A 21328-nucleotide genomic window follows, 5' to 3' on the forward strand; every position below is an offset into this window, starting at 1 on the left:
TGGATCTTGCACAGGCACGTAGGTGACTACAAGCCTGTGTCTGATACCGTACTTGAATTTGTCTGAGATGGTGAATGAAGACCTTCTCTCCGGCCAGACTGGTGTCTTCATGGTGGGGTGCCTGTGGTAAGACAGTCCAGTGCTGGGGCTTTGAGGAGGAAGAGGAAATTCACACTCTGAACCTAGTGAAGTGCTCTCAGGTCTAACTAACCCTCAGGCTCTGGGGTGGCCCTGGGCTATTTCTGAGCATGGTACCAGTTGCTAAAAGGAGTGTTGTGCTACTTGCCAGGCTTGTGGGGTTTTTTTGCTTTCCTCTAGACTGGAAGCTTCTAGTAGACAGGGAACGTATCTTTCGACCCTGTTGTACTCACCCATGTGCTTAGTGTAGTGGTCTTTACACTGTACTATAAGTGCTCAATAAAATAAAATTGATTTATTGAGGCACTGGGGAGCAGCGTAGCCTCATGGAAAGAACATGGGTCTGCGAGTCAGAGGATTTGGGTTCTAATTCTGAATCTGCTGCTTACCTGTTATAGAGAAGCAGCATGGCTCAGTGGAAAGAGCACGGGCTTGGGAGTCAGATATCAAAGGTTCTAATCCCGGCTCTGCCACTTGTCAGCTGTGTGAATTTGGGCAAGTCACTTTACTTCTCTGTGCCTCAGTTCCCTCAACTGTAAAATGGGGATTAAGACTGTGAGCTCCACGTGGGACAACCTGATGACCTTGTATCCTCCCCAGAGCTTAGAACAGTGCTTTGCACATATTAAGCGCTTAACAAATGCCATCATTATTATTATTATTATATGTACAAAAATGCTCAGTGAGTGTAAAGCTTGTAAGTGCTGCAGAGAACTGGTAGATTTGAATGACCTATGATGTTGCAAGCTGCTTGGGAAAGGCCTCCTAAAGAAGGTGAGATTTCAGGAGGACTTTGAAGATGGGGAGAGTAGTAGTCTGGAGGGAGAGAGTCACAATTTGGGGGAGCAGCTTGGGCAGGGTACAAAGGCAGGAGAAATGAGAGCAAAGGGGAGAAAGAAATGGACATGGTCAAACAAAACCTCAAGCAATAATGTATCCCAGCTGAAAACTGGGAGGAGCAGGAGAAGGAGGAGAAGGAGAAAGAAGAAGACAAGGAAGAGCGGCATGACGTAGTGAATAGAGCAAGGGCCCAGAAGTCAAAAGGTCATGGTTTCTAAACCTTGGCCCCCTCCACTTGCCTGCTGACTGACCTTGTGCTAGTCACTTCACTTCTCTGGTACTCAGTTACCTCAACTGTAAAGTGGGAATTGAGACTGTGAGTCCCATGTGGGACAAGGACTGTGAACAACCCACTTTGCTTGTATCCACCTAGCACTTAGTACAGTGTCTGGCACATAGTAAGCACTTAACAAATACCATTATTATAATTATTTTTGTTAGGAGCAGGGTAAGAAGGAGCAGAAGCGGAGGAGAGGGAGAGGAGGAGAGGGAGAGGAGGAGCAGGATGTGAAGAAGGATAAATAGAAGAAGGAGGAGCAGAAAAGGAGGAGCAGGAAATGAGGATCGGGAGGAGAAAAAGGAAAAGAAAAGAAGCAGGAGGAGCAGGAGAAGGAGGAGAGGGCAAAGGAGGAGAGAAGGAAAAGGAGGGGCAGAAGGAGACGAAGTAGAAAGAGGAGGAGGAGGAGCAAGAGGAGAAGGATGAGCAGAAGAAAAGGAGCAGGAGAAGAAGCAGCCATGGAAGCAAGGCCAGCTCCTCCTGGACCAGGACCAGACAGGGATGCATTGGCAGGAAAGTCTGTAGGGGAGGACACACTCATTCCCACTCTCCCACCATCCTACCCATTACGATCAAGACTAGCCAGGCGTTACTTCCCGGTGGTTGTCTAGGGGAGAGCACCCTAGGTCTCTGCGAGGCCCTGACAAGCCTCTCCATCAGGCCTCCAGTAGTGGCTTGGAACTGCAGAGTCTGTCGGGGGGCTGCTAGCAATCCCCTCAGTGGTCCATCTGCCCTGCGATAACTGTGTGGGGGAAGACTCCCTTGGTAAGAGAGCAGGCTGTGATGCCACCTTTTCTCTGGTGGCTAAACAGCTATGACTTGTGATGCTTCCATGATCACCTTTTACTGGTTTTGCATGAGGCTGATGGGGATTCAGGACTTGTCTGGTGCTGCTGAAGTTGGGACGTCTGGTCACTCAATCCCAGTGGAGCTTCAGGGGAAAATAGGTAACTTCCCTGGGACTTTAAGAGGGATCCGAGTTGGAAAAGGGACGTTCCCTTTTCCAGAACGTCCTCCTCCTCCTGTCGCTGTGGATCATCAGGAATGGACTGATGATGGAGAAGGCGAATACCATCAGAAGGTGGCTTCTCACCAGCAGAGGGGACTTCTTTTGCATGTTTTATATCACGCTCAGCATGATAAACTGTTGCCCGTAGAGGAGGACGTAGAGGGTGACCAGGGCGATGACCAGGGTGATGACTCTCTTGGCCCCTCTGACCTCAGGCATCACCCTGGGGGAGCGACCAGGCCCGTGGAGGTGCCAGACCTGCCGGTGGTGTCTTTGCAGGACAAACACCATGTACCCACTGGCCACGCTCGTGAGTCCCACAAAGAAGAGGTCCCATAGAGGGAGAATGACTGCTATAACGAGGTTGATTCCTGCACTGGAACTAACTTCTGAGCAATACATAAGATCCAATGTGATTCGAACACTGCTACTGTTCTGGGGGCCGGTCACATATATGAGTATACCAATGCCTATCAACATATTAAGGACCCAGGATAGGACGCACAAAGGGATGATGCACTTGGGTAATTTGGCTTTGACCTCTGCCCACCAAGAGGTGCTGGGGCTGATGGTGATGGCCTGGAAGACATGATGGCCTGGAAAACACTCAGGAGGCAGGTGGTGCAGGTGGAAAGTCCCTGAGGCACCTGGTAAAGGTACATGAGGATTTTACATCCAACATCATCCAGGAAATTTCTCAGCCCCCAGGCTGACGCTGTATCTGGAATTCCCCTGCTGAAGAGGATGATGATATTAGCCAAGGCCAGTTGGGTTAGGATCAGGTCAAAAGAGCTGGGCCTGTGGCTGGTGGAGGCCATGTGGATATAAAACAGGAGAAGGAAAACATTAACTGAAATCCCAATGCTGACCTGGAGCACATTCACGATCCCAAATGAGAGTTCAGTGGTATCCATTGTCTTAAATTTTCAGATGGAATCGGAGGTGGTTTCTGGCGGAGCGATCTGGGGAAATGAGAGAATGGGACAGGGGCAGAGGACAGAGAAAGAAAAGGACAGAGAATGAAAGGATGAGACAGTGAGAGATGACATTAAACAGAGTTAATTTGATAGGGATTGGATCAGAATGTCTGCAGATCTGTCCCTCACAGATGTGACAGTGGGTTTAAAGAATAAGAATAGATATTGACAAATTTTGCCCATTTCATATCAGTCCTGCCTTACCACCAACATTGACTACTACATTGATGAAGGGCTGGGAAACAGTAAAGATGGGCTCAAAAATGAAGGTGACATTCAGACAGCATCTTTGTTGATTGCTTCTGGTTCAGTGCTCCAGGTGTGGACCTGGTGTGAGGATGACGACCAGGGTTCTCATTGACATTTCTCCAAGTCCTGCTCGACAGGGTTAGGTTTGTGTTGGACTTTCCTGGAACAGATGGGTAGGAAAAATGTTGTTTCCTTGCCAAATAAAATTCAGGAAAATGACCCACTTGTCTTATGCAGATTTGGGGCCAGATTTGGGGCCATTAATGCTTTGTTCCCCAAGCAATAAGTCGTGTGGTCAGAGCTCCCATTGCAACAGCATCCCATCCCAACAGCACTTTCCACACCTTACTTTTCCATGAAAAATGTCTACTTCCCTTCTAGACAGTCCCACTCAGCCATTTACCTCCTCACCCCTCCAATCTGCTCACTGTTGCACTTGAATGTTGCATCATGACAGAGTGGCTGTTGAAAAGTCAAATTAATCCTGCATGGATACTATGAATTATCAGTATTCACAAAGTCCTGCATACTGACAGAGTTTGCAGCAGAGACCCTTTCGTCACCAACGTAGAAATTGGGACAGAAACAGAAGTACCTTGAGGAGGTTTAAGCTCTATTGTTCAGCCTGCTAAGAAATCCAGTTGTCCTACTGGTTGGGATTTTCCTTGTGAGGAGTTGACATGACTGGTCAGTCAGTCAGTCAGTAGTATTTAGTGAACACTTACTAAGAGCAAAGCACTGTACTGAGTGCTTGAGAGAGTACAAAATAATTTAAGAGACACATTTTTGGCCTACAATGAGCGGACAGTCTAGAGGAGGAAACAGATCCCAGTATCACTGGTAACTTATTTATTTATATTGCTGTCTGTCACAGGAAAGCAGTTAGCCTCCCAGTTCTTGGAGGAGCCATGAATTGTTTCTGCCCTTGCAGGGGGACTCAGGAACGAGAGGCGAAGAGATTTATTCACTCATTCATTCAATCATATTTATTAAGCACTTACTCTGGGGGAAGCACTGTATTAAGTATTTGGGAGAGTGAAATATAACAACAAACAGACATATTCTTTGCTCACAACAAGCTTACAGTCTAGATGGGAAGACAGGCATTAATATAAACAAAGAAATGAATAAATTACAGATCTGTACATAAGTGCTCTGGGGCTGGGAGGTGGGGTGAATGAAGGGAGCAAGTCAAGGTGATGCAGAAGAGAGTGGCAGAAGAGGAGATAGGATGGGTTACAATTCCGCAAGGGTCAGGACTGAGGTAAGACGAAGAATGGGCTTATTATTTATTCATTATTATGGACTTTATTTATGACTTGATTTATCATTATTTCAGGTTTCATTTCATGTTTAATTATTTTATCTTATTTATGCATTGTTTTTATTTCATTTACTTACTTGTTATAGGTTAATTTATTATTGTCACCTACTTTGGGCAATACCAAATCTCCTCAACTTTCCACTCTGGCAAACCACTATGAATCACGGGACCTAGATCTAAACCCGAGTCACAGTCACAGCTCTCCCAACCTGAGGGAACCCCTAGTTCCTCCTCTCCGGGGGTTGGGACGTCTCTGGAGAGCTTGTGATGGCTCCCACCCACGCATTGTGTCTTGGGGGCCATGAAGGATGATATAGAGACTAAAGCAGCTGACACTGTGTCAGAGAGGGCTCAGTCCTTCTAGGCCAGCCCTACTCCAGACCCAGGCTGGGAGTTTAGTTCTACAGGAAAGACCCTTCACTCCCTCCATGGCCCCACTGGCATTGCCCTCTGAGAGAAAGGCATAGACGTGGCTTAAGACATTGTCAGGCTGATTCGGGAATGAGAAAAGGGAAGAGGATTGAATGAACGAAATAGGAGAGAAATGGATGGAGAAGAGGAATATGGGGGGCAGAAAGACCAAGAGAATGGAAGACAAGAAGGGACATATGAAGAGGAAGTTGATATAGACCAGAAGAACAGAGCAGTTACCTTTGCTGCTCTTTTCCTTACTTCTTGAAAATTCAAAGTGGCCTTCGGGGCTGAGGCAGGGAATGCTGAATCTTGCTGTTCCTGTCCACCACCTCCTAATCGAAACACTCCAGTCCAAGCTCTAGAATCAACCTTAAAACCCAAGTGCTAGAGAGTGACACCTCCACACTACTTGCCAGACTCCATCATTCTTGTTGGCTGAGAGGGCAGCTTGTGGGCAGTCAGACTCTGGTGCGACAAGGCTGAGGCAGCATTTATCAGCCACTTCCCTCAAATCGCCCCTCACTCAGAGAGTGATTAGAGTATGTGTTTGTGTGTGTGTGCATGTGAATGAGTGACTCACTGAGCATTAATTTGTTCTGACACTCAGCTGGGGACGTTTCTGGAAATGCCCGAACTCGCCTCCCTGCTGCCCACCAATCTGAGACAAGATGAGTCCAGATCTCTCCGCAAAATTATCTGCTACTAATTGACCATCAGAGATGCCCATGGAGAGATACAGCAGTAAACAGAGGCGAATTTTGCAACTCCACAGACATCCTAGCTCCATCCAACAACCCAGCTCTGACAGGAACCATACCTGTGTCTCTAGTGCAAATCTGTCCCTTTCGCCCCCAACTCCTTTCCCATCTGTGTTCCAAACCCTCATTAGTCTGGGTAATCTATCCTCCTCTCCACTCCACCCACACTAGCTAACTAATTACACAACCCCCCGACGTCCTCCCGCGGTCCTGGAATGCCCTCCCTCCTCACCTCCACCAGGCTAATTCTCTTCCCCTCTTCAAAACCCTACTTAAAACTCACCTGCTCCAAGAGGCCTTCCCAGACTGAGCTCCCCTTCTCCCTCTACTCCCTCTACCACCCCCCCTTCACCTCTCCGCAGCTTAACCCTCTTTTCCCCTCATCTTCCTCTGCTCCTCCGCCTCTCCCTTCCCATCCCCTCAGCACTGTACTCGTCTGCTCAACTGTATATATTTACATTACCCTATTTATTTTGTTAATGAAATGTACATCGCCTTGATTCTATTTAGTTGCCATTGTTTTTACGAGATGTTCTTCCCCTTGACTCTATTTATTGCCATTGTTCTTGTCTGTCTGTCTCCCCCGATTAGACTGTAAGCCCGTCAAACGGCAGGGACTGTCTCTATCTGTTGCCGACTTGTTCATTCCAAGCGCTTAGTACAGTGCTCTGCACATAGTAAGCGCTCAATAAATACTATTGAATGAATAGAATAAAGAGTGAGAAGCAGGCAGAAAAAAATTGGGGATATAAAGTGGGAAGATTAGAGATTACTCGCAGAAAGTGTCCTGAGGAAATTCTATTTCAGAAGTGCCTTGACAATGGGAAGAGCAGTGGACTTATGAATAATAATAATGGTATTTCTTAAGTGCGTATCACAGGCTAAGCACTGTTCTAAGCACTGGGGTAGATACAAGGTAATCAGGTTGTCCTATATGGGGCTCACAGCCTTAATTCCAATTTTACAGATGAGGTAACTGAGGCACAGAGATGTTAAGTGACTTGCCCAAAGTCATATAACTGGTAAGTGGAGTAGCTGGGATTGAAGCAGCATGGCTTAGTGGAAAGAGGATGGGCTTGGGAATCAGAGGCTGTGGGTTCTAATCCTAGTTCTGTCACTTGTTTGCTGTGTGACTTAGGGCAATTCACTTCACTTCTCTGTGCCTCAGTTGCCTCATCTGTAAAATGGGGACTGAGACTGTGAGCCCCACGTGGGACAACATGATAACCTTGTATTTATCCCAGTGCCTAGAACAGTGCATGGTAAATAGTCAGCGCTTAACAAATACCATTCTTATTATATTATTAGAACCCTCGACCTCTGACTCCCAAGCCCATGCTCTTTCCACTAAGCCCCGAAGAGGAAGGGAGCTTTAGATGGGGAGAGAGGCCATGAGCAAGATGTTGGTGACAGGAGGGATGAGAAAGAGTCATGGTTACTAGGATGGCTTGAGAGAAAAACTGCAAGATAGGGTGTAGTGGGAGAAGAGAGTGGATTGGCAAGAGGAAGAAAATTTATGAAGTGACAAAGACACTGATTCAGATTTACTATGGAGAGGAATGGGCAACCACTGGAAGCTTTTTTCATCTCAAGATGGCAAGACCTCATCAGAATTTAGGAGGGAATTCTCATAATCCAGTAACGACCTCAATATTACTAATCCCCGCCAGAACCTGGCCTTTTAGGGCTGCCACTGACCAAATCAGCCTTCTATAGGTCCAAAGGCAAGCGCAGGAACCTTTAGAATATTTAGAAAGCTTGGGTAGTGGATAGTCTTCTTCCTTAGCTTACAGACCTTAACCCTAGTTATCTTTGTTTGGCAATGTTACTTATAGTTATTCCTGATTCATTGCTATCCTTCTTCATCTCACTCTCTGTCCTTGTCTCTGAAGCCTGATGGAAAGAGCAGAGGACTTGTAAATGTGGACAACCAGGACCTAGTCTTTTCTCTGCCACTTGCCTGCTGTGTGTCCTTGAGCAGGTCACTGCCTCTCTGGATTTTGGTTTCCTTATCTGTAAAATGAGGTTGTGATACCTACCCTCTATCTCGCCTTGACTGTAGCACTTCTGTACCTATCTCATACAAACTATTCCTCAAGAACTAACTCATGTACCAAGCAACAATCCCTCTTATTGCTATCTGTAATTTACTTTATTGTTTGTCTATCTCCCCCGCTAGACTGCAAGCTCCTTGAGGTTATGGATCATGTCTTCTAACTCTTTGGTACTCACTAGAATGCTTAATACAGTGTTCTACACACAGTAGGTGCTCAGAAAATGCTATTTATTAATTAGATTTTATGTCCCCTATGGGGCAGGGGTTGGGTCTGATCAATTATTTGTATCCCTTCCAGCATTTAGTACAATAAATATTTAATAAACACCAAAACAAATTGAGCAACATCAAAAATGAGGTCTTTTAAGAGCATATTTTCTAAGTTCTTGGCTCAGCACTCACTAGGTGATTCATAAATATGCTTACTGTTACTGCAGAGAAAATTCCGCATGGTGGTTGTTGGGACACAAGTAGAGGAGGAATGGGGAAATCATGAAAAACAAAATCACCACTATGAATAATTTTAATCATCAATGATGTTGAACATCATTACTAACAACATATCTCTTCCAAGAGTCTTTCACCAACCATATTCCTCTAAGGCATCCCTGTGCTTTTAGGTTTGTATCCCTTAAGCACGTTGATATATATGTACTATGATATTCTGATAAACATTGTTCAGATATATATAAATATATATATATTTAAGGAGTTTAAGAAATTTAGAGGAGATAGAAGATAGATCCATATATGTCTAGATAGATAGATAGATAGATACATCATTAAACTCTGCCATTTCCCCAGTGTCTGCCTTCCCTCTGGACAATAAGTTCTTTGTGAATAGAGATTGTGTCTACCAACTCCAGTGTTGCATACTCCAACCCAGAATAGAGTTGAGATGGGAGATCCCAGATCTCATGGTGATTATGATCTAATACTTTTATTTCTATTCTTTTCACTCAGTTAGAATGTAAGGTCACCACAGCAGGTACTGTGTCGGTATGTTATCGATAATTTCCAAACATCTAGCATAAGGCAGTGCACTGAATGCTCAATAAATGTTACTGTCACTTCTATTATGATTACAACTACAACTGCTTGGACAAGAAATATAATTTATAATAAATAATGATAAGAAAAAGTGGTAAGGTTGTACTTTGGATTGAAGACATTACCATTGGTGATGGTGAGATTGAATCCATAATTGAATTTTTGAGAATTTCCTGCAGAATTGTCCATTTTGCTCATGAAAACAGATATGTACAGTTTCTGGCTCTTTGACATTCTGATGAGCATTGGTCAGACACCAGCATTAAAGGGTTATGCCCCTCTTCCAGCAGGACATGTGCTTGAATTTATGTTTGCATCAATGGTGGTGGTTTGCATAGAGATACAGCGTGGCTCAGTGGTTAAATCATGAGCCTGGGAGTCAAAAGGACTTGAGTTCTAATCCCATCTCCTCCAATGATCTACTGTGTGACTATGGACAGGTCGCTGAACTTCTCTGTGCCTCAATTGCCTCATCTGTAAAATGGGGATTGAGACTGTGAGCTTTATCAGAGCATGAACTGTGACCAACCTAATGTTGGTATTTGGTATTTGTTAAGCGCTTACTATGTGCCGAGCACTGTTCTAAGCGCTGGGGTAGACATAGGGGAATCAGGTTGTCCCATGTGGGGCTCACAGTCTTAATCCCCATTTTACAGATGAGGGAACTGAGGCACAGAGAAGTTAAGTGACTCGCCCACAGTCACACAGCCAAGTGGCAGAGCTGGGATTCGAACTCATGAGCCCTGACTCCAAAGCCCGTGCTCTTTCCACTGAGCCACGCTGCTTCTCCCTAATTATCTTGTACCTACAACAGAACTTAGGATGATGCTGCACATATAATAAGTGCTTAACAAATACCATTAAAAAAGGTATTCACACTGCCCAGCCCAGTCCTCATAACCGACAAGATGCATCATGAGAATCCTGACAGACCCTGACAGACCTGAATTTACCCCATTGTTACAGACTACTTCCCCTGTTCTGCGTTAACCCCCTTCCCCAAACCGATGACTCTCAGAATTATCAGGAATTGTTTGGTGTTGCTGACCACGAGGAAACATGGGAAAAGGTACCAGATCCCAGGAAGTTCTGCTTCCATGTCACAAACACATAAAGACATGGAAGCTAGCTCAGTGGAGTTGGAGGTAGCCTGGAACTAGGCCTCCAGGTATATATGGGAATGAGACTTACAGGACAGGGTGTCTCTAATCCCTCCAGCCCACTTCCTATACCATCCTGTTCCCCAGATCCCTGGATCCCCTGCTTCCCATCAGGCATGCACCATTTCCTAAGAACCTAAGCGGGATTCCAGTTGGGAATATGAGAATCTCTTTTCCAGAACATTCTCAGCCCCCTGTCACTGAGAATCATCAGAATTGGACTGCTAGCTGAAAAAATGAAGGACATAAAGTTGTTGCTATTAAGAATGAGAGAGGAATTTATCCTCATATTTAATAAAAAACTCAGGGTGATTGTGTTCTGTCCATAGAGTAGGATGTAGAGGGTGACCAGGGCAATGACTCTCTTTGCTGCTCTGACCTCAGGTACTGCCTTGGGGGAGCATCCGGGCCCATGGAGGTAGCCACTGGCCACACTTATGAGTCCCAAGAAGAATGTATCACGGAGGGAGAGGACCACTGTATTGAACAAGTTTGTGCCTGCACTGATACTAATGGAGGAGCAGTATTTCAGGATGACAGAGTTCATGTTGGTGCTATTCCTGAGGCCCGTGATGAACACTGGTGCAGTCATGTCAGACAGCAGATTGAGGATGCAGGAGAAGAGGCAGGAGGGGAGGGTGCACTTGGGGAATTGGGTTTTGATGCCTTCCCACTGGGAGGTTCCAGGGCTGATGGTGACTGCCTGGAAGACACTCAGGAGGCAGGTCATGCAGATGGCAAGACCCCGGGCCACTCGATTAATGTATAAGATAATTTTACAACTAACATCATTCAGAAAATTATTCAACCCCCAAGCAGACAGGATGTCAGGGATCACCCAGCTGAGAAGGGCCATGGTGTTGGCCAGGGCCAGATGGGCGACAATCAGGTCTGGAGGATTCAGCTTGTGGGTAATGGAGACCACGTACATATAAACCAGGAGGAGGAACAAATTTCCTGAGAACCCAAAGACAATCTGTAACAGAAATAGGATCCCATAGGGAAGCTCACTGGCATCCATTCTCTTCACTCTGCAGTATCAGAAGAGATCTCCAGTAGTACAACCTTCGGAATGAGAAAACTAGAAAGAGACAAGTACACATATTGAGAGAGAGAATCGGAGAGAGACCAGAGTCAGAGGAAGAGACACTAAGACAAAGAGTCGGAGAGAGAGGAGAAGAGAAAGAGGGGCAGAAGGAGCAACAGAAATCAAACAATCAATCAGTGGTATTTACTGAGCACTCACTATGTGCAGACCACTGTTCTAAGCACTTGGGAGAGTACAGTACAACAGAATTGGGAGACACAGTCCCTGTCCGTAGCAACCTTACTGACTAGAGGGGGAGAAAACTGATCCAAGTAGACAATGTGGACCACAGTCCTGCTACCTCTTCCATGCCAAGTGAGCACTCTATTACTTAAGCTAATTCCCCTCAGAGAGTCAAGAGGCAGAGACACAGAAAAAGAGAGAGGCAGAATTGGTGAATTAGGAGATGGAGAGGCAGTGAAACCGAGTCAGAAAGAAACAAAGGGAGTCAAAGATAGAAAAGTGTTAAAGATAGATAGAGACAAGTCTGGGAGGGCGGAACAGGTGGAGATGAAGAGTTAGAGAAGGACAGAAATCAATCCCACAGTGGTATTCAATGAGCACTTAATGTGTTCAGAGCACTGTAATACGTGTTTGGGAGGATATAAATAACAGTTGATAGGTTCCCTGCCCACAATGAGCTAAGAGTCCAAGGGGAAGACATAATATATTAATGCCTTAATATAATGCAGAGCTCCTCGTCTTGTTACCCAAACCCGGTCCTCTCCCTGACTTTCCCATCACTGTAGATGGTACCACCATCCTTCCTATCTCACAGGTCCATAGTCTTGGTGCTATCCTTGACTCCTCTCTCTCATTCAACCCACATATTCAATTCTTCAACCCCTCACCAAAGCCTGTCAGTGCCACCTTCATAGCATAGCTCAAATCTGCCCCTTCCTCTCCATCCAAGCTGCTGCCACGTTAATACAATCACTCATCCTTTCCTGAATAGATTACTACATCAGTCTCCTTGCTAAACTCCCAACCTCCTGTCTCTGGCCACTCCAGTTCATATTTCACTCCACTGCCCGGTCATCTTTCTAGAGAAACATTCAGGACATGTCACCACCACCCTCCTCAAAAATCTCCAGTGGTTGCCTATCCGTTTCTGTGTCAACAACTCCTCACCATTGGCTTTAAAGCACTCCAACTTCTTGCCCACTCCTACCTGACATCGCTTCTCTCCTTCTACAACCCAACCCTCATATTTTGCTCCTCCAATGCCTCTAAGTATGGTCATCCTCATGAAATACATTTTCCTGAAATATTGGTCTTCCATCAGTCCTCTGGTGCCCTGATTTCACCACCGATCCCTGGCACACGTCCTACCTCTGGCCTGGCATACCCTCCCTCCTCAAATCCAACAGAAAATTAGTTTCCCCCATTTCAAAGCCTTACTGAAGGCATATTTCCTCCAAGAGGCCTTCCCAGACTAAACCCCACTCTTCCTCATCTCCCCCTCCCTTCTGCATTACTCTGGCTTGCTTCCTTTGCTCTTCACCCTCCCTCACAGCCCCACCACACTTATGTATATATCTGTAATTTTATTTATTTGTACTGATGTCTGTCTCCCCACCTCTAGACTGTGAGGTCGCTATGGGTAGGGAATGTCACTGTTTATTGTTGCGTTGTATTTTCCCAAGCACTTAATATTGTTCTCTGCACATAATACGTGCTTAATAAACACGATTGAATGAATGAATGAATATAAATAAATAAATTATGGGTAAGAATAGAAAGAGACAGAAACTGAGACAGAGTATGAAAGAAAAACATAGAAACGAAGAAGGTGTCAGAAAGAGACACAGGGAGAAACAGGGAAATGGAGAGACAGAGGCCAAAAGAGAGTCAGAGAAACATAGTAGTCATTCATTCATTCACTCATTCAATCATATTTACTGAGCGCTTACTGTGGGCAGAGCACCGTACTAAGCACATAGAAATACAGTTCAGCAATAAAAAGAGATTATCCCTGCTGACACCAGCCATATGTTCTAGAAATGGAAAGACAGACATCACAACAAGTAATAATAATAATAATGTTGGTATTTGTTAAGTGCTTACTATGTGCAGAGCACTGTTCTAAGCGCTGGGGGAGATACAGGGTCATCAGGTTGTCCCACGTGAGGCTCACAGTTAATCCCCATTTTACAGATGAGGTAACTGAGGCACAGAGAAATGAAGTGACTTGCCCACAGTCACACAGCTGACAAATGGCAGAGCCGGGGGTCAAACCCATGACCTCTGACTCCGAAGCCCAAACTCTTTCCACTGAGCCACGCTGCTTCCCAAGTGAACAGGCATCAATACAAATAATTAGAATTATGAATAATTAGAATTGTAGGTATGTACATATTATAGATCTATAGAATTATGGATATGTACATATCTATGAACAAATGCTGCGTGGCAGGGATGGGGGATAGAGCAAAGGGAGTGAGTCAGGGTGACGAGGAATGGGGAAGGAGCTGAGGAAAAGTGGGGGGGACTTAGTCTGGGAAGGCCAGTAGGTCTTTGAAGCCTCACCTCCTCCAAGAGGCCTTCCTAGATTAGTAGAGGGACAGATATATATATGCATATGTATATAAATATTTATGGAGAGGGAGAGACAGAGAAAGAGACTAATGGAGAGAGGGTCAGAAAATGAAAGAGAGAAACAAAGAAGTGGAGAGAATGAGAATGAGAGAGGTAGAGAGAGATGGAGAATGACAGAGAGGAAGAGAGAAATAGAAACAATGATTTCTTTATTTGGATGCCTAGTTAATTTCAGAACTACTTTCCATTTGGGTCCCAAACAAACATATTTCCCTGTTGGCAGGTTACACTAGCTACTCAGAAGGTTCCAAGATCCTACTTGGTCCCAGTTCAGTCTCATGGCCCAGATAATGCAGGGAACTTGCCCCCAGTTCAGCAACGAAGGACTGGAACTCTCTAGATTGGAGTGAGGCAAGATGAGGCGGGATTCCCATGGCATCTTTGAGAAAATTTAAAGGAGATGTCGGGAGAAACCTGAAATGCCCTCAATCTCACTTCTCAGGTTGCCTGTTCTCATTTAGGCTTTGAACCCCATGTCTTGCCTGAACTGTATCCAACCTTATTATTTTGTATCTATCCTGATGATTATAACAATGATTGGCTTAGAGTAAAGCATTTAATAAATAGTTTATTGATTATCATTATTATTAATAATAATGTTATTATCATTATTACTACTACATTAGTGTTGCCTTCTCCTTGTTCCCTGATGCCAGGGATGTCGTATCTGATCCTTCACCACCTTTGACCCCAGTGCCACCACTGCTGAGAAGTAATACAATCTAAATCTCAATACCCTCAATCTCTCCTCTCAGGTTGTTGGATTCTTGGAGACCCGACACGACCACTATAATGCGAGTTGAGACTGACCTCTTCTGCACTCCACCTCTCAGGTTAGTGGAGGGGAGGGAGACAAAGGTGATGAATAATGACCCTTGGGCACCAGGTAATAAGAGCTCACTGAGCCTGCTCAGTCTCTGGGCAGGAAGTAGACACAGTCTAGGTTCAGGTTGCCTTCAGGGTGGGCTCACAGCAGGGTGGTCTCTAGGGGAACAAGAAAAGTTATTTTGCCTCCAAGCCCTTTCCAAGAGGTGGCTAGGAGGTGAGGCCAGGGCCCGTGTTGACAAGAGGTGGGGAGGAGAAAGGAGAAAAAGGAGAATGGAAAGAAAAAAGGGAAAAGGGGAGAAAGGACTTGGGGAAAGAGGGAGAAAGGCCCGGGGACTAAGAGAGAAGGGGCAGAATGATCAAAAGAGAAGGGACAGGAGTAGAAAGAAAAAGGGGACAGGTAGAGAAAGAAAGCAGAGATGGGGGAGAAAGAGAAATGGGAGAGGAGAAGGGGATAAAGGACAAAGCCAAAGAGAGGGAAAGATATATAGAGAGAGAGAGGGAGAGAAGAGTCTGGTGCAGGGAGTGAGGATTTACCTATTTTCTTATCTCGGCTCCACCACTGGTCTGCTGTGGGACCTTGGCAAAGTTACTAAACTTCTCTGGGCCTCCTGTTTCCTCATCTGCAAAATGTGAATTAAATGCCTGTTCTCACTTTTATTTAGGCTGTGACCTGCATGTGTTGCCTGGACTGTGTCCAACCTGATTATTTTCTAACTATCCCAGGGCAGCGTGGCACAGTGGAAAGAGCATGGGCTTTGGAGTCAGGGCTCATGAGTTCGAATCCCAGCTCTGCCACCTGTCAGCTGTGTGACTGTGGGCAAGTCACTTAACTTCTCTGTGCCTCAGTTCCCTCATCTGTAAAATGGGGATGAAGACTGTGAGCCCCACGTGGGACAACCTGATTCCCCTGTGTTTACCCCAGCGCTTAGAACAGTGCTCTGCACATAGTAAGCGCTTAACAAATACCAACATTATTATTATTATTATAACGGTGCTTTGCTTAGAGTAAGAAATTAATTAATACCACCATGAATATCATAATTATTATTAATAATGTTATTATCATTATTATTACTACATTTATTCTACCTTCTAGTTCACTGATGCTAGGAGTGTAATATCTGATCCTTCACCACCTTTGACCCCCAATACCACCATAGGTAGTCAGATGGGTGAACATCAGCAGCTGGGGAATTGTGGACACCGAGCCAGCACTAGGACTGTGTCCTCCACGGTGTAGATAGAAATTTCCCAAATGGACAGCTGATGGGACCAGGAGTCAGAAGACCCAGGTTCTGCTAGTGATCTGCTGTATAACATTGAACAAGTGACTGCAGTTAACTTTCCAGTTAAATGTGGATAAGATCTCTGAGCCTCACATGGGACAACCTGATTACCCTGTATTTACCCCAGCGCTTATAACAGCGCTCTGCACATAGTAAGCACTTAATGAACACCAACATTATTGTTCTTATTATCATCATTATTATTTAACTTCTCTGGGCCTCAATTACCTCATCTGGAAAATAGAGATTAAGATTGTGAGCCCCATGTGGTACAATCTGATTACTTTGTATCCCCCTTACTGCTTAGAACAGGGCTTGGCACATAGTAAGCACTAAATAAATGCCATTATCATTATTATAATTACTATTACATAGAAAACTATGATTATAACAATTATTATCTCTATCCATCTCACCCATCTCTCTCAGTGCATCACACCCTACCTATTCTCCATACCCTTCTACTCACTCTTGATGACCAAATAGATGCCATTGACACCACCCCCTCTCCTCAACTCAACTCACTCATTCCCCATTCCTTCGTTTCTCTCCCACCAGTAACCCACAGTTTTGGATCACCTCCACTGTCCACCTCCTTTGCTCTTATGACTGAGCCACTGAACAGTATTGGTGGAAATCTAAACATCAGGCTGACTTTGTCCACTTCACGTTTGTCCATTCTTTCCTTAACTCTGCCCTTTCCTCTGCTCGGCAAGACTATTTCTCTTCCCTTATTGACAACCTGATCCACCACCCCTGTCAATTGTTCTGGACATTTAACATCCTCCTCAGGCCCCCTGCCTCTCCCATCCTTACCATCCCTTGGCACCAATGATCTGGCCATCTACTTCTTCAAGAAAATAACCATCTGGTCTGAGGACCCCAAAATCACCCCTGCCCTTCCTCCAATCCACCTCCTCTTGGTCCCCTTCTCAATTTGCCCATCCTTCCCAGAAGTATCTTCAGAGGAGATCTCCTGCCTTCTCTCTAGGGCCCTCCCCCGACTGCACATTAGACCCCATTCCTCTGCACCTTATAAAACCTCTCGCCCCTTCCCTCCTTACCTCCTTAACTACCGTGTTCAACTGCTCACTCTCCATTGGCTTCTTTCCCACTGCCTTCAAATAAGGCCACATCTCCTCCATCCTAAAAAAACCCCTCCCTTGATCCCATAACCCCCTCCATATCCCTCCTTCCCTTCCTTTCCAAACTCCTGGAGAAAGTCATCTACCCTAACTGCCTCAAATTCCTCTCCTTCAGCTCTCTCCTGGACCCCTCCAATCTGGCTTCCTCCCCCTTCGCTCCACAGGAACTGCACTCTCAAGGTCACCAGTGACTGCCGTCTTGCCAAATCCAACGGCTCCTACTCCATCCTAAATCTCCTCGACCTCTCAGCTGCATTTGACACTGTGGAGCATCCCCTTCTACTGCTCACCCCATAGACTCCACTCCTCTGCCGCCCATCTCCTCACCGTCCCCCACTCTCGCCTATCCTGCCGTTGACCCCTGGCCCACGTCCTCCCGCTGTCCTGGAATGCCCTCCCTCCTCACCTCCGCCGAGCTAACTCTCTTCCCCTCTTCAAAACCCTACTGAGAGCTCACCTCTTCCAAGAGGCCTTCCCAGACTGAACTTCCCCTTTTCCCTCTGCTCCCTCTGCTGCCTCTCTGCCCCCCATTCACCTCCCCTCTCTGCCCCCTTTTTCCCCCCTTCCCTCTGCTCCTCGCCCCTCCCTTCCCCTTCCTCAGCACTGTGCTCGTCCACTCATTTGTGTATATTTTTATTACCCTATTTATTTTTTTAATGACATGTACATCCCCTTGATTCTATTTATTGCTATTGTTTTTGTCTGTCAGTAGACAGGGATTGTCTCTATCTGTTGCCGAATTGTACATTCCAAGCGCTTAGTACAGTGCTCTGCACATAGTAAACCCTCAATAAATACTATTGAAGGAACATGTTATAGAACCTTGGCTTCATTGACTTCCTCTTATCCTGGTTCTCCTCTTATCTCTCTGACCGGTCATTCTCAGTCTCCTTTGTCGGCTGTTCCTCCCCCTCCCGTGCCCTAACTATGGGATCCCTCAAGGTTCAGTTCTGGGTCTCCTTCTATTCTCCATCTACATTCACTACCTTGGAGAATTCATTCGCTCCCATGACTTCAACTATCATCTCTATGCAGATGACACACAAAATGTCTATCTCCTGCCCTGTTTTTCTCCCTCCATTCAGGCTTGCATCTCCTCCTGACTTCAGGACATCTCCACCTGTATGTCCTCCTGCTACCTAAAACTCAACATGTCCCATGAGTTCCATAGCACTCAGAAGGTGATTAATAAATTTGTTTACTACTACTAGAGAAGCAGCGTGGCTCAGTGGAAAGAGCACGAGCTTGGGAGTCTGAGGTGATGGGTTCTAATCCCAACTCTATCACTAGTCAGCTGGGTGACTTTGGGAAAGTCACTTAACTTCTCTGAGCCTCAGTTACCTCATCTGGAAAATGGGGATTAAGACTGTGAGCCCCATGTGGTACAACCTGATTACCTTGTATCCCCCCTACTGCTTAGAACAGGGCTTGGCACATAGTAAGCACTAAATAAATGCCATTATTATTACTATAATTACTATTACATAGAAAACTATGATAATAATTATTATTCCTCCTATTCTAGTTCTCCTCTTATCTGTCTGACCAGTCATTCTCAGTCTCCTTTGTGGGCTGTTCCTCGCCCGCTTGTGCCCTAACTATAGGGGGTTCCCTCAAGGTTCAGTTCTGGGTCTCCTTCTATTCTCTATCTACATTCACTCCCTTGGAGAACCCATTCTCTCCCATGGCTTCAACCATCATGTCTATGCAGATGACACGCAAGTGTCTATCTCCTGCCCTGTTCTCTCTCCCTTCCTTCAGGCTTGCATCTCTTCTTGCCTTCAGGACATCTCCACCTGGATGTCCTTCCGCTACCTAAAACTCAGCATGTCGAAGACTGAGCTCTTTATCTTCCCTCCCACATCCTGTCCTCTCCCTGACTTTCCCATCCCTGTGGATGGTACAACCATCCTTCCAGTCTCATAATCCTGCAACCTTGGTGTCATCCTTGACTCCTCTCTCTCATTCACCCCACCTATCCACATATTGAGAAGCAGCCTGGCTCAGTGGAAAGAGCGCAGGCTTGGGAATCAGAGGTTATGGGTTCTAATTCCAGTTCCACCACTTGTCAACTGTGTGACTTTGGGCAAGTTACTTAACTTCTCTGTGCCTCAGTTACCTCATCTGGAAAATGGGGGTTAAGACTGTAAGCTTCATGTGGGACAACCTGATTACCTTGTACACCCCAGCCCCCCCAGCACTTAGGACAGTGCGTGGCACAAAGTAAGCGCTTTAACAAATACCATTATTATTATCATTATAATTGTTATTATTATATTCAATCCATCACCAAATCCTGCCGGTCTCACCTTCACAAAATCTCCAAGCTCTGCCCTTTCCTCTCCATCCAAACCACTACTATGTTAGTACAATTACTCATCCTATTCCAACTGGATTACTGAAACAGCTGCCTTTCTGACCTCCGAACTTCCTACCTCTCCCAACTTCAGTCCGTACTTTACTCTGCTGCCTGGATTATCTTTCTCCAGAAAGTTCAGGACAGGTCACCCTCCTCCTCAAAAATCTCCAGTGATTGCCTATCAACCTCCATATCAAAACAAAACTTCTTACTATTGCCTTCAAAGCTCTCGATCACGTTGCTCCCTCTTACCTCACCTCTTTTCTCTCCTTCTACATCCCAGCCCACAAACTCTCACAGACCTGAATTTACCTCTAGTGTTCCTGACTGCTTCCACTGTTCTGGTTAAGCCCCCTTTCCCAAGCCAAAGACACTAAGAATTATCAGGGATTGTTTGGTGTCACTGGCCATGGGGAAACTTGGAACAGGGTAGCAGGACACCAGGCAGTTCTGCTTCCACGTCACAAACACAGACAGACATGGAAGCCAGCTCAGTCCACTGAAGTACCAGGCCTCAGGGCATACAGGAGAATGAAACTTGAAGGACAGGGTGTCTCTAACCCTTCCATCCCAGTTCCATTACTATCCTGTTCTCCAGATCCCTGGATCTCCCCGATCCCTATCAGGCACGCAACATTTCCCAAGACCCTAAGAGGGATCCCATTTAGGAAGATGACAATCCCTTTTCCAGAACATTCTCAATCTCCTGTCACTGAGAATCATCAGAAATGGACTGACAGCTGAAATAGTTAAGGACATAATGTTGCTATTCATAATGAGAGGGGAATATATCTTCATATTTATTAAAAAAAACCCAGGGTGATTGTGTTCTGTCCATACAGGAGGTCGCAGAGAGTGACCAGGACAATGATTCTCTTTGCTGCTATGATGTCTGGAATTGCCTTGGGGGAGCATCCGGGCTCGTGGAAGTGTGGGACCTGCCGGTGGTGTCTGTACAGGACAAATACCATGTAGCTGCTGGCCACTCTCATGAGTCCCAAGAAGAACATATCACGGAGGGAGAGGACCACTGCATTGAACAAGTTTGTGCCTGCACTGATAATGATGGAAGAGCAGTATTTCAGGAGGATGACCCTATTGATGCTGGTGCTGTTACCAGGTCCCATGACTACCAACAATGCAGTCATGTCAAACAGCAGATTGAGGATCCAGAAGAAGAAGCAGGAGGGGAGAATGCACTTGGGAAGTTGGGTTTTGATTCCTGCCCACTGGGAGTTGCTAGGACTGATAATGACGGCCTGGAAGACGCTCGGGAGGCAGGTGGTGCAGATGATAAGACTCTGGGATACTCGATAAATGTATAAGAGGATTTTACAACCAACCTCATCCAGGAATTTTTTCCACCCCCAAGCAGATAGGATGTTGGGGATCCCCCGGCTGAGAAGGGCCATGGTGTTGGCCATGGCTAGATGGGCTAGGACCAGGTCCCGAGGATTAAGTTGATGGGTTGGTGGAGACCACGCATGCATAAATCAGGAAGAGGAACACATTCCCTGATACCCCAGAGACAATGTGTAACAGAAAGAGTATCTCATACACAAGCTCACTGGTATCCATTCTCTTTGCTCTGCTGTATCAGAAGAGATCTCCAGTAGTACCACCTGGGGAATGAGAGAACTAGAGAGAGACAAATATATGCATTGAGAGGCAGAGTCAGAGAGAGACGGAGTCAGAGAAAGAGTCAGAAAGACAAAGAGACAGAGAGGAGAAGAGATACAGGAGAGACTTAAATAAAACAGTTATTCAATTGGT

The 21328-nt window shown here is 45.7% G+C and overlaps 2 protein-coding genes and 1 pseudogene across 2 annotated transcripts; all 3 read right to left on the reverse strand.

The window, feature by feature from the left end:
* Positions 1-2219: 2219 nt before the first annotated feature.
* On the reverse strand, positions 2220-3178 carry ORNANAV1R-PS4075 (annotated as a pseudogene).
* A 7210-nt stretch (positions 3179-10388) lies between these two features.
* On the reverse strand, positions 10389-11273 carry ORNANAV1R3136 (vomeronasal 1 receptor ornAnaV1R3136). Its single transcript, NM_001253528.2, has one exon. It carries the CDS (start codon positions 11271-11273, stop codon positions 10389-10391), a length of 885 nt encoding a protein of 294 aa, NP_001240457.2.
* Positions 11274-20358: 9085 nt separating this feature from the next.
* LOC114817028 (vomeronasal type-1 receptor 3-like) lies at positions 20359-21045 on the reverse strand. Its single transcript, XM_029080010.1, has one exon. The coding sequence runs from the start codon at positions 21043-21045 to the stop codon at positions 20359-20361; it is 687 nt and encodes a 228-aa protein (XP_028935843.1).
* Positions 21046-21328: the final 283 nt, after the last annotated feature.

The sequence above is a fragment of the Ornithorhynchus anatinus genome, chromosome 15 (assembly GCF_004115215.2).
Source record: "Ornithorhynchus anatinus isolate Pmale09 chromosome 15, mOrnAna1.pri.v4, whole genome shotgun sequence".
Taxonomy (NCBI): Eukaryota; Metazoa; Chordata; class Mammalia; order Monotremata; family Ornithorhynchidae; genus Ornithorhynchus; species Ornithorhynchus anatinus.